Source organism: Nannobrachium achirus, assembly GCF_963921795.1.
Source record: "Nannobrachium achirus genome assembly, chromosome: 17".
NCBI lineage: Eukaryota > Metazoa > Chordata > Actinopteri > Myctophiformes > Myctophidae > Nannobrachium > Nannobrachium achirus.
In genome coordinates this window covers 8,046,620-8,061,251 of record NC_137824.1, presented here as the reverse complement: position 1 = coordinate 8,061,251, position 14,632 = coordinate 8,046,620, and the positions used below count along the sequence as shown (strand labels likewise).

The following is a 14,632-nucleotide window of genomic DNA, read 5'->3' as shown; positions in this document are numbered from 1 at the left end:
TGCATGTTCATGCCTTGAGAAGTGTAATCCAATCTGAACCAAACAAAAAACAACAAAAGCAAAAAAACAACGATGCTGCCACCTGGCAGTCAGATGAACATATTACGTCTCAGGACATAGTCCCCCCTATGTCCTCCTCCTCAGGCTCATGACAAACAATCTATTTTGTCTTTGAATGAATGTCATCACCTTCATAGTCTATAGTCATTGTCTAATACAGTTAGAAGAAAAAGAATAGCTAGGTTGACGCGATACTTGACCCTCGTCAACCATGCGGTTTTTATACAAGTTTGTATAAAAAAAACGTGCGATTGAATTCAACAGGATCAATAGTCTCAATAGCTCTGGTCCATAGCGTTAGCGATAACAGCGTGCAGTGCTGTGCTACAATGATTATTATGCTATTCAGTCAGTTAGTAAACTTTTTGGTTACCACCGCGCTCCCTTTAGATCAACATGTAGGAGGAGAATGGATCGCACACAGTGAAGAAGCACACACTGAAGAAGGCTTACAGTCGAAACGTTTGTTTCTCATCCATGCAAATGGAACAATAAAGAAAACATCAACTCTTGCCACTGTGCGATCCATCCTCCTCCTTCTACATTCAGTCAGTTAGAAACCCACTTGTGTTAGTAGTGTACCTGTCCTGTATCCATATGCATGCGGGAGGAACCAGCTTCAACGGCCGTAGCGTAGATGATATCCGAGCTGATCGTGAAATCCACAGACGAGCAAAATTCCGGGGGTCCGCAGCCAACTACGGGCAGGTATTCCGACACATAAAACTAACCCTAACCCCCAAGTTGGCCCAACCCTAACCTCAGTGACCGGCGAACGCGACCACGACGCCTTGGTTCTTCAACAAGCAATCTGAGTTCACACGCAGTGCCCAGGGGTGGGGGCTGCTGCCAGCAGTGGCGTCAGTTCAGCAAAAGCTAAGGTATGGCAACATGACTGGTGTCTTGCATGCACGGTCGCGTGCCCTCACGCGCATGCAAGACAACAGTCATGTTGCCATACCTTAGCAACAGACACAATGAAAAGTACATTTTATTATTTCCCCTGTAGCCAAGGGATGGCAGCTGCCATAACTTGCCATACCCAATTGACACCTCTCATACCCAATTGACACCTCTGGCTGTCAGAGCCGAAAGCCGTGCTGTGCTGCGTGCACCACAGAAATCAACCATACATTTGTATAATATACAATAAAGTTTCCAGTGGAAATTTTCCAGTGGAAATAAGCTTAGGCTTTTCATGGATCACCAGTGAACTGTACCGTCATGAAACTGTACCTTTTCCTATGCAAACTTCTAATAAAGTCTTCAATCAATCAATCAATCAAACCCCCCTGCCAGCCAGGGGGGGAGGGGCGGGAGGGGACGGGTGAACCACGTAGGCTAGGGGTTTGAACATTTCATTTCATTTCATTTATTTTTGTTTCGCACATGTAGTGTACATTACAGTTATATTATATTTATACTCAGAATTTCAATATTTTACAGTACACACACATGAACGAAAAGGAGCAAGCAGAAGAATAAATTCTTATAAATACCTGCCCCCTATTCAAAAAAATATATATAATGATCGGCATATACAGCCTGCATGTTCATGCCTTGAGAAGTGTAATCCAATCTGAACCAAACAAAAAACAACAAAAGCAAAAAAACAACGATGCTGCCACCTGGCAGTCAGATGAACATATTACGTCTCAGGACATAGTCCCCCCTATGTCCTCCTCCTCAGGCTCATGACAAACAATCTATTTTGTCTTTGAATGAATGTCATCACCTTCATAGTCTATAGTCATTGTCTAATACAGTTAGAAGAAAAAGAATAGCTAGGTTGACGCGATACTTGACCCTCGTCAACCATGCGGTTTTTATACAAGTTTGTATAAAAAAAACGTGCGATTGAATTCAACAGGATCAATAGTCTCAATAGCTCTGGTCCATAGCGTTAGCGATAACAGCGTGCAGTGCTGTGCTACAATGATTATTATGCTATTCAGTCAGTTAGTAAACTTTTTGGTTACCACCGCGCTCCCTTTAGATCAACATGTAGGAGGAGAATGGATCGCACACAGTGAAGAAGCACACACTGAAGAAGGCTTACAGTCGAAACGTTTGTTTCTCATCCATGCAAATGGAACAATAAAGAAAACATCAACTCTTGCCACTGTGCGATCCATCCTCCTCCTTCTACATTCAGTCAGTTAGAAACCCACTTGTGTTAGTAGTGTACCTGTCCTGTATCCATATGCATGCGGGAGGAACCAGCTTCAACGGCCGTAGCGTAGATGATATCCGAGCTGATCGTGAAATCCACAGACGAGCAAAATTCCGGGGGTCCGCAGCCAACTACGGGCAGGTATTCCGACACATAAAACTAACCCTAACCCCCAAGTTGGCCCAACCCTAACCTCAGTGACCGGCGAACGCGACCACGACGCCTTGGTTCTTCAACAAGCAATCTGAGTTCACACGCAGTGCCCAGGGGTGGGGGCTGCTGCCAGCAGTGGCGTCAGTTCAGCAAAAGCTAAGGTATGGCAACATGACTGGTGTCTTGCATGCACGGTCGCGTGCCCTCACGCGCATGCAAGACAACAGTCATGTTGCCATACCTTAGCAACAGACACAATGAAAAGTACATTTTATTATTTCCCCTGTAGCCAAGGGATGGCAGCTGCCATAACTTGCCATACCCAATTGACACCTCTCATACCCAATTGACACCTCTGGCTGTCAGAGCCGAAAGCCGTGCTGTGCTGCGTGCACCACAGAAATCAACCATACATTTGTATAATATACAATAAAAGGCAGAGAAATGGGCAGTTATCCTTGATTTTATAGAGGATTCTAAGTGATCACTTGCTCACTGGATGTCCTAGGCACATGGACAACATCGCAAAACAACGGATCTTTGTCAGATTAAAGATCAAAATGTGATTTTTCCAAAAAAAAAAAAAAAAAAAAAAACGAACATTTTCGGTTTTGGCATTTCTTAATACGTTTTAAAAAACCGAACATTTTCGGTTTTGGCACTAGATGAGTTAATTAGTGAAGTATTGTTTTTTTTGCATTGAAACCTGTTTAGTTGAATTCCTAGACCCCAAAAATGTACACTTTGACACCAACATTATTATTATAGCTCTAACAGAAGCAAAGTTGGGGTCTGGTGTATAGTGGTTTATTGTTGGCGGCCATTTTTAAAATGGCTATAGATAGAAAATGAAGGGTGATCTAAATTGTCTCTTTGGATAAATTGTTTCCTATGGCCACAAGGTACTTCCATACCAAAGGAAAATTGAATCAAAGTTTAGGGGGAGGGGTGGGGGGTAAGTTACCCTGTTAAAACGTATTCTTTTTTCATGAAATTTGCATATTTGACCCCCCGCTGTCATGTTAATTAGTGAAGTATTGGGGTTTTTGCATTGAAACCTGTTTAGTTGAATTCCTAGACCCCAAAAATGTACACTTTGACACAAATATTATTATTATAGCTCTAACAGAAGCAAAGTTGGGGTCTGGTCACGTGTAATAGTGGTTTATTGTTGGCGGCCATTTTTAAAATGGCTATAGATAGAAAATGAAGAGTGATCTAAATTGTCTCTTTGGATAAATAGTTTCCTATGGCCCTAAGGTACTTCCATACCAAAGGAAAAGTTTATCAAAGTTTAGGGGGAGGGGTGGGGGGGTAAGTTACCCTGTTAAAACGTGTTATTTTTCATGAAATTTGCATATTTTACCCCCCGCTGTCATGTTAATTAGTGAAGTATTGTTTTTTTTGCATTGACACCTGTTTAGTTGAGTTCCTAGACCCCAAAAATGTACACTTTGACACCAATATTATTATTATAGCTCTAACAGAAGCAAAGATATGGGGTCTGGTGTATTGGGGATTATTGTCTGCGGCCATTTTTAGAATGGCTATAAATAGAAAATGAAGGGTGATCTAACTTGTCTCTTTGGATAAATTCTTTCCTATGGCCCTCAGGTACTTCCATACCAAAGGGGACCTTTGCATCATGACTTGAAGTTTACAGCTTATTTTTCGGCCTTACTGCCTCCACTAAAAGGTTAAGTCAGCACTCAGCACAGCCGCATTGTGCATATAACCACACAAGCACATGACACACAAACTGTGTGCAGCCAGCAGCAGTCAGCAATCAACCACAGCAGCAAATAAAACAAATAATAATGGGCAGCTGCCAGCCAGGCTTACCTTTCAGAAATGAACACGGCAGGCATTACTGTAAAATGAGCCTCTGAAAATCCTCTTGTATAATCATCCTTGCGGGTTGCGGCTGCACTTGGTTTTGGGCAGAGCAGTATAATCATTCTAGGGCTCTGGTTTTGGGTAAATTCATTCCTCTAACTCTGTGTGCCCTTCTCTGGTCCTGCCTGGTAGTGTATTCTCTCCAGCGCTGCTGTCATTGTCAACAGTTTCTTGAGCAGAACATGACGGTGAACACCGTGGATTCACAGCCTGATTATCTGTATAGTTAGTCTTTTTGACATGTTTGCTATTTATATTCATTCGCTATTACTACCTGTCAGTGCTTCTTCCTGTTTACTTCAGTTCAGACTTGGCGGGTGGGTGTGTGTTTACCAGGGCAGGGCTGCTGCTTGGCCATTACGTGGGCGCCTCTCCCTCCCCCGAGGCGGCTTCAGATGCAGTGATTGGCACATTTATTAGCTGCACGCAGGTTGGCCAACACTGCCGCTGCCTGTTTTTCTTTTTTTTGTCTTTCTTCCCTCCCTCGCTCGTCCCTCGCTCGCCCTCGCTCGTCCCTCGCTCGCCCTCTCTCTCTCTCTCTCTCTCTCTCTCACTCTCTCTCTCTTTTTTTTCCCCCGACGCATTTTCGCCGCCTTTATAAAGTGCCGCTCTAGGCAGCTGCCTAGTTCGCCTCTATATACGCGCCGGCCCTGATTCCATGTTTACACCATGCCTACATTAGCCTGCAGCTAGCGCTTAGCTAGCGTTAGCATTAGCCGTTAGCCACTAATAGACATCCAGAATAGTCTAATAAGTCAACTTTCCGACGTTGAGGGAACGATTGCATTCCATGTGTCCTTCTGATGGATTTTTCCCCCTGGCTGTCATTCCTGTCAATGTTTTATTTCTTTTTCCACCACTGGTATATCAATAAACGAGAACTACTATTCTATCTCTTTCTCATAATGCCCAAATGTAATCCTTTGTTCTGCTGTCATAAGCCCACGATTGCTAATAGTCTTCAGGTGTTAATGGTCAGTTTCGAAATAATTCACACACAGTAACTGTGTGAATTACTGCTCGAAACTGGACATTAACACCTAAAATAGCTAACTGTAGCTATGCTAAGTGCTTTGTGTAACTTGGGTCTCAGTGTTTGTGTAACTTCGTGAAGGATCATCTGACTCTGATAATAAACCACAATCAACAGGCTTAACCGCCTCGCATTGTGAGCTTGTAGATTTTCATAGATTGGCAAAAATAGAGTTGGATCACGTTTTATTCCAGTTGTTTATACGATGAATACATTAGCCTGCAGCTAGTGCTAGCTAGCGTTAGCCGTTAGCCACTAATAGACAGTCATCCAGAATAGTCTAATAATCAACTTTCCAATGGCGAGTGACCGATTGCATTCCATGTGTCCTTCTGATAGATTTTTTCCCCTGGCTGTCATTCCTGTCAATGTTTTATTGTCCAAAAAAACGCTCTGAACGTTAAAACTAGATTAGTTTACGAGGACACTGATCTATTCAATGCTAAGCTAACTCAACGACAAAGGGCCGCACCGTTTGCGGAAGTATAATGGCTATAGGGAATAATGAAGTCAGCTGCGGTGGGACACATTGCTATAGAGTGTTTGTTCAGTAACAGAGTTAAATAGCTCTATATTGTGACAGTAATCATTGCTATAGAGTGTTTGTTCAGTAACAGTGTTAAATAGCTCTATATTGTGACAGTAATCATTGCTATAGAGTGTTTGTTCAGTAACAGAGTTAAATAGCTCTATATGTGTCCCAGCACAGCTGGCGGCTAGTCATTGGATTTTTATTCATTTTCATTTTTTCATTTCATTTGAAAGCTGGGGATCATAGCTACAAAATGATATATTGGTTGTGGAGATTGACCCAACAGTTTTGAAGATATGGCTTATAGAATGATGCCATGCTAAAATACTACTTCTGAGATATTTACCTTTTAAATATAATTCTAACCTTCAATGACGTGACTCCACCACATGGGGAAGTAGAGAGGCACAATTCAATTCAAAATGCTTTATTGGCATGAGAACACAAACGTTTACATACACTCTAACTTAGAGAACTTGGCTATTTCTACTTTACTTTAGTAAATCCAATTTCCAATACTTTTACTTCTACTCCACTACATCTCGGTTCCAAATATTGTACTTTTACTCCACTACAATTTTTGAAAACTTTAGTTACTAATTACTTTGCAGATATAAATTATAATATTATAAAACATGCACGGACCACTTTAGCCCTATTTTATACCTTGGTAATTTGACATGCTCACATGCTCACAACACGTCGCGATGCGACGTGTTGTGAGCATGTAGATCGGCTATTTTTTCCACCAATGGTATATCAATAAACGAGGCGTTCTATCCTCGGTATTAAAACTACTATTCTATCTCTCTCATAATGCCCAAATGTAATCCTTTGTTCTGCTGTCATAACCCCACGTTTGCCAATAGTCTTCAGGTGTTAATGGTCAGTTACGAAATAATTCACACACAGTTACTGTGTGTGAATTATTTCGTAACCGTAGCCCTTTGTAGCCAAATGCGGTAATATCGGAACTCCATTACTTAGCGATGCAAACCACAGTATTTATCCCGTTCATTCAATGCCACGTGTGTTCCAAATGAACAATTATTAACCACGTAATGTTGTTATACATCTAACATCTAACAATAGATAACTGTAGCTATGCTAATTGCTACCGGAAGTGACACAACATTCTATAGGGCACCCAGTCCCACGTTGCTCTGTGGGAATGCGCTTCTATATACGTGTGCAACACCAGAACTCGTGCCCTATCGAAATTGGTCATCTAACTAAGCTAACTACTAAGTGCTTCATGTTACATGAGTGTTTGTGTAACTTCAGTCAGAAGGATAATCTGACCTGATAATAAAACACAATCTACAGGCTTAACCGCCTCACGTTGTGAGCTTGTAAATAGAGTTGGGTCACGTTTTATTTGTTTATACGATGCCTGCGTTAGCCTGCAGCTAGCGCTAGCTAACGCTAGCTAGCGTTAGCCGTTAGCCACTCATAGCCAGTCATCCAGAATAGTCTACTCTAAAGTCAACTTTCCGACGGCGAGTGAACGATTGCATTCCATCCATGTTTTCTTGGCTGTCAATTTATTGTCCAAAAAAAACAAACGCTCTGAACGTTAAAACTAGATAGTTTACGACGACATGTTCTATTCAATGCTAAGCTAACTCAGTGACAAAGGGTTAGGATACATCGCATACGTCACAGACGCCTCCAGGCAGGAACGGATCATTTTCACCCGCGTAGAAGAAGAAACAGCGGAAGTGAACGGCGGAAGAATAATAAATAAAATAATACACTAAATCATTATAACAACATTACGTGGTTAATTGCGGCCCTTAGGTCGCAGTTTAGTATCAAAACCTCCACCGGCCGTCCGTTCGTCGGTCACACGTCACACCTTTGCCCTGCTCATATCTCCGCATCAGTATGACATCACACTGCTGACATCAGTATGACATCACACCGTACACAAATGACCCTTATATAAGACCGGCAAGAAACAGTGGTCTAAAACAGTGGTTGCTATGGTAACCAGTTGGTTGCTAAGGTAAAAAAACATGGTTGCTATGGTAAACAGTTAGTCCCCCCAGGAATCCGCGATTCCGCGATCACGGAATTTTTCGCGGAAATCGAAGCCCTCCGCGGATATCAGAGCCTCCCGCGGATATCATAGTAGTCCGCAGAATAGGACAAGACGAGGAGCAGAATATTACATTTTACATGTAGTTTTCATCTCGGCCGCTAGATGTCGCGGTGATATAGACGGACAAGACTCACAGCCTAGCCGGTCCTCGTGCCGGATACGGAAACGGAAATGGCTTTGTTTGCCGTGGCATGCATTCATGTGCTGTGACTCGTGTGTGTGGTGACGATACCAGAGCGGATGGTGCTGATTTTTAATGGACTAGGAACTAGGCACATCGTCTGACTGTTTATATTGGCTCACAAGCCTCAAATGGTGAGAAAGACGCACTCACGTATGCTATACATGGACCACCCGCGGATTTCTCGGCCATTCGCAGACTTTTCTGACGTCCGTAGAATAACGGTCGCGAGTGGCAGCAGAGCGGCGGGAGTAGTCATTACTACTATTATAAAACGATGTGTACATGGTCTGGCCAGTGGCCACCCCAGAGCCTGGGGGAATAGCTTAGCTTCCCTCCTGCTGGTTGCACTGACGCTGTATTGGTCCGGTCCCACATTCGTTCCTGACAGAAACTGTGTCCTGAACTATAGTTCCTCTATGTCTATGGTCCTGGCAATAATGCAGAAGAGAATAAATAAATATTACACCCATACTAGGTAGTAGGTAGGCTATCCTCTAAAATGTGGTTACTATGGGCAGGGTTTGCATGACAATATAGTCTTTGCAACAGAAAGTAATTATTAAAAACAATAACAATTAAAAAAAAAAGAATAGATTTAATATTAGATTTATATTCTCAAAAATGATTATTTGATTATTCTAACCACTAATTAAAATTAATTGTAGCTATTTCATGAAGGGTTTTACTTGATTATTAGAACTATATCATTTTTAGCTTGATAACTGGTCATTTTAGGTTGTTTTTTAATGTCCGCGGAATCAAGAATTGTTCACCACAGAATTCCGCAGAATCAGGATTGTTCTCCGCGGAATTAAGAATTTTTCTCCGCGGATTCCTGGGGGGACTAAACAGTTGGTTGCTAGGGTAAACAGTTGGTTGCTAGGGTAAGAAAACATGGTTGCTATGGTAAACAATTGGTTGCTAGGGTAAACAGTTGGTTGCTAGGGTAAAACAACATGGTTGCTGTGGTAAACAGTTGGTTGCTAGGGTAAACAGTTGGTTGCTAAGGTAAAAAACATGGTTGCTATGGTAAACAGTTGGTTAGTAGGGTAAACAGTTGGTTGCTAGGGTAAAAAACCATGGTTGCTATGGTAAACAGTTGGTTGCTAAGAGTGTAATAATTGGTAAAACAAACTTTTGGCCTATTTGTGGAGATTATCTCCCGATTAGGGAGTCTTACTGGTAATTGTTCATTTGGAACACACGTGGCATTAAATTAATGGGATAAATACTGTGGTTTGCATCGCTAAGTAATGGAGTCCCGATATTACCGCATTTGACTACAAACGGCGAACAAAGGCTGGCTAGTTAGCATTTTAGCTAATATCAACTGGGAGGACTAACAGAATTATGTACCGATCTCTCACATTAATTAAAAAAAGTCTTATTTACATGCAGAGTTAAGCTCTGGCGTTTAAGTGAAATGTAGCCTAGATATTATGAGATGCTGTTGTGGCATTATCTTTTTAGAGAGAAAAAAAAAAACGTCATATTGGCTGTAGGGAATAATGACACTTCCCGAGATGACTGGCTCCCAGCCAAATTGGGACACATATTGTGACAGTAATCATTGCTATAGAGTGTTTGTTCAGTAACAGAGTTAAATAGCTCTATATTGTGACAGTAATCATTGCTATAGAGTGTTTGTTCAGTAACAGAGTTAAATAGCTCTATATTGTGACAGTAATCATTGCTATAGAGTGTTTGTTCAGTAACAGAGTTAAATAGCTCTATATTGTGACAGTAATCATTGCTATAGAGTGTGTGTTCAGTAACAGTGTTAAATAGCTCTATATTGTGACAGTAATCATTGCTATAGAGTGTGTGTTCAGTAACAGTGTTAAATAGCTCTATATTGTGACAGTAATCATTGCTATAGAGTGTGTGTTCAGTACCAGTGTTAAATAGCTCTATATTGTGACAGTAATCATTGCTATAGAGCAGGGCTACTCAACTTAGGATGGCTCAAGGGCCACTCAGCAAAATACCAAAAGTCCAAAGGGCCGCAAACTAAAAATGACGGTCCCATTTTGGACATTTACAATGATTTTGTAACACACTTCATGACAAGTCTAATATAATTAAGGAAACGCACAGAAAACAGCCACATTTCCATCTATAATAAGCCAGGCCCAACCTCATTGAACCAAAAGATTGTCATGGATGGAATGAAGAAATTATCGAATTTGATCAAATTGGGCTTTATTCACAAAATGTGAAGAGAAAATTAACAAAACTGGTTCAATCGTTTTGTAACCGCCCCTGTGTATGGGTATGCAAGGCTAGTGAACTTTGGCAATGTAAAGGTATGTTTTCTCATGCCAATAACGGTCCTTTTCATTAATAGGACGGATTTAAAATAGACGTTTATACTTATTATTCAATCATTCAAACCCCAGCATCCCTATTCTTGGGGGACATTCACCAAAAATAGCCGATCCACAAGCTCACCACAAAATGCATTGTAAGCTTGTAGTTATGTTTCCATACAACAACAACTCTTAACCAAAAATAGCCGATCTACAAGCTCACAATGCATCTTGTGGTGAGCTTGTAGATCGGCTATTTTTGGTGAATGTCCCCCAAGAATAGGGATGCTGGGGTTTGAGTGATTGAATAATAAGTATAAACGTCTATTTATTTTTAATCCGTCCTATTAATGAAAAGGAGCATTATTGGCATGAGAAAACGTCCCCATTTGGGGTACAAGCATAGCTCCCTGGCTGCTACGATCTGTTGGAATGTGTGCACTGTCTGTCGGTGCTGACTGGCCGAGTCGCGGAGGTAGAGACAAGCACAGACAAGGACTACGTCTTCACTAGCCTAAAACATGACGGTCGCGAGCGTTCATATCGCACGACCGTCATGCGTCTCCACTCCAGTGAGCCCGACTGTGGTTGTCTGCTGCAAAATCTCCGCAGATTTGTCTGTCTGACCGTCTCGTTGTACAATAGATCTAGTGTAGCCAACAGCATCTCCGCACAGCTGTCTGTGGTGTGCTCTCTGTGCATTGACTGCATTCGCTTCCTGACTACGGAGTCCACCGAGGCTCAAACATCACCGCATTTTGCGTTGCGCGTTAACTTTGACAGGCTTAGAAAAATCATATTTTTATTGGCATGATCATGACGGGCCGCACAGACATGCGGAAAGGGCCGCATGCGGCCCGCGGGCCGCGGGTTGAGTAGCGCTGCTATAGAGTGTGTGTTCAGTATAGTGTTAAATAGCTCTATATTGTGACAGTAATCATTGCTATAGAGTGTTTGTTCAGTAACAGTGTTAAATAGCTCTATATGGGATGGGGGATGAAGGGTAAATGACAGCTTTCTGTTTTCTCATCCATGTTTTGAATATTAAATCTTACCAACAAGGAGCTCGATCAAACTGCTTTTGTGCTTGTATGGAACGTCCGGGGTTATTGCAGTACACCTGTAGGTCCCCTCGTCTGAGAGCCTCGCCCTGATCAGCTTCAGTGAGATGTTACCATGAGTCAACTTTTCTTCAAACAGGGATGTCCTCTGTTTGTACAACAGGTTGGTATATTTGAACACGTGACGTCCATTTTGGAGACGGTACACATATTCTGGCTTCAGGTCAGGTCTGGCCCAATCCACCGTCTGGTCCTCCACGTCCACTGGTGGATCAATGTGACATGGAAGGATGACATCATCCCCCACTCTGAAGAGCACGGGCTGAGGAGACCCGATGACCTGAGGTTGTCCTTAAAACAAAACAAAATGATTCATTAGATACTGCAGTTGTACAGTATGCTGTGCACATGTACACACTAGGGCATTCACGAATAGTGATTTTTAGTATTCAAATTATTCAACCTCAAAGTATCCGAATAGCCCAATATTCGACAAAAAAAAAAAAGAAAATATATATTTTTTCTCATCCAATAAAAATGAGCCATTCTCGGCCACTCATTGACACGCTGTTGCAAGTCTTGAACAAAACAGGCGAGTGAAGGGTTAACCACTGGAGGCGGGACAGACCTGAAGGTTAGTGAAATACGATTGGCTCTTGACCGTGGCATTTACAAATGAGCCGCGACCTGATTGGACTAAGCGGTCAGTATGTTTGTGTGCGCTCAGTGCGTTAATGTATGACCCCTATGGCCCTCGCGAAAATGTCTTTTATATATAAATCTGTGTATATAAAAAATATATTTCCACACAAATCTGGTTGTTACATCAACATTGTTCATGTGAATATGTTTTTTTATGCTTAAAGGAGTAGTTCGCCGGTTTTCAACCAAGTCTGTGTTCTTTTAGTCAGCTACGTTCATGCTAAAATGCGTCTATTTCCTTACATTACTGTTCTGTGGCCGCTAGGGGTCCATCGTCTAGCTACGTCATAGACTATTTTGGCCAATGGAAAGCCTGGGTTCCCGAAGCTATGACGTAGCTAGACGATGGTCCGTAAGCTACTGAAACTACAATGGGATTTGACCCGGTGCGGTTGCCGTAGCCCCCCCTCAACACTAGCTAGCATTAACACAACAACAACAAACAGTATGGTTGTTTCAGACACGTTTTCTACTGACATAGGGACTTGCTGGCAGAATCTTCGTTAGAACTACTTTTTATATGAACTGGAGTAGGCTATACATTAGATTAGAAGAAGAAAAAAAAACAGCGACGGGAACCAGAGAGAAAAGACGTGCGTCTGCCAGCTGGGACTCCACTACGCTAACATCATACAGACACACTGTTGTATGACCATTCTCTGCACCCAAGTTATTCTGCCCACCATTGTTGGGCAGAATACTACTACTTCTTGCTGCTAGGATCCCTAAATTGAACTGGAGGAGACAACCGAAACACAATGGTATGTTTCATTCATGTATAACTTGTTTGTGTATGTCATCATCAATGTGTCCTGGCATACACGTTCTTATTTTAATCCCAATTACTGAATGTAAAGCCTGTACGTTTTCTTTAGAATATGTATGATGGCACTGATTTTACTAGTATTTCACATTAGGAGTCCACTAGTACTGTGGTTCTCAAACCTTTTATTTTCTAGTACCTCCTACGTGTCCATTTGGTTCCATTTGTACACTCTGACAGAGATGGAAAAAGGACAAAGATACTTGAGTAAAAGTAGGCTATCAATACTGCAATATAGAAACGTTCTGTAAGAAGTAAAAGTACTGGCATCAAAATATACTTTAAAAGTACAAAATGTTTGAAAATGGCAGATCCACAAACTCACAACACATCGCATCAACGCATTGTGAGCTTGTAGATCATCTATTTTCAGATAGCCTGGGTAAGTGGGTATAAAATAGGGCTAAAGTTGATTAATTAGGTTTTATAATATAATCATTTATGTGCAAAGTAACTGACATTTTCAAATAATTGTAATGGAGTACAAGTACTATAAAGTACAAGTACAGAAAGCTGGAAATATTCAAAGTACAAATACAGTACAAAGTACAACATTTTACAAGTACTGCTTACACCACTGCTCTCAAAAAATAGAGAGCACTAGTAGGCTACTATTTAGGTCTAGCAGATCTGTCTCTGGTAATATTTAGTATTTGTATGTGCATGACAAAAATGTACACCAGGGGTAGGTAACCTTAGGCACGAGTGCCAACATTGGCACAGGGGAGGGTGGGCACACTAGCAGAAGTGTGAGACAGGATTTTTATTTCAAATATATATTTTAAACATGGTCAATTAAATGAAGTCACCTAATTTGCAGCAAATTACATCCTGCACAACTCTGACTGGGGAGGGAGTCTGGGAGATAAGTGACTAATTGCTAAGCTGGTATGGCGATGAACCCTTTGTGAGTGACAGAGACAATGCAACATGTTACAGTCTTTTCTTCTTCTCACTGCAGGCACTGCAGTATCGTTTGGAGTGTCCTGGAGAGTCGTCGCAAGTGGAGAGTCGACGTCTTCTTACCCTGGCATCATTATATTGTATTATACATAACAAATGCATAGAGATGTGAAAATATCTGATCCTTCCCTTGTCATAATATATAATAAAATAGATTCAATACATTTGATTTTCCTTCTTTTCTGTTTTTACTGTATTGAGTGCTGTGTGAACCTGCTATTTGTAACGCAGTAAACACAGTACAATCAAATTGTCGATTGTAGCCTGTGCAGTTTAACAAACACAGTGGCAAGTACTTCTGTTTCAGAGCATTACTGTAGTCCAGTGGTTCTCAACCTTTGAGTCTGGGAGTTTGAGCTTGTAGATCGGCTAGTTTCACAATATTTATCTGTGGAACGGAAACAAGCGGATGTAATACTGTACCTCAACTCCTACAGTCTAAGTGCTTATCAGGGTGGGGGTCCCCAGTTCAGTTGCTTTGGGGGTCACGGCTTGAAAAGGTTAAGAACCACTGCTCTAGTCCAGCAAATAATGGGTGATAAAGGCAGGCATAAAAAAATACTTGAATGACATCTAAAATATGACAGTTTGCAAGGATTAAACCAAAAAAGCTCATGACAATGTAATAGCCTATATTGT

General features: G+C 41.6%; 1 protein-coding gene across 1 annotated transcript in view; it reads right to left on the bottom strand.

Moving 5' to 3' along the window:
* The window catches only part of LOC308301880 (NACHT, LRR and PYD domains-containing protein 3-like), a gene marked incomplete at both ends in the record, with an annotated part of 75,382 nt that overhangs the window by 38,358 nt on the left and 22,392 nt on the right, over window positions 1-14,632 (bottom strand). Inside the window, one exon of the mRNA XM_080746030.1 lies at window positions 11,500-11,856. Coding sequence (XP_080602156.1) covers window positions 11,500-11,856 — 357 coding nt within the window. The remainder of the gene's footprint in view (window positions 1-11,499; window positions 11,857-14,632) is intronic.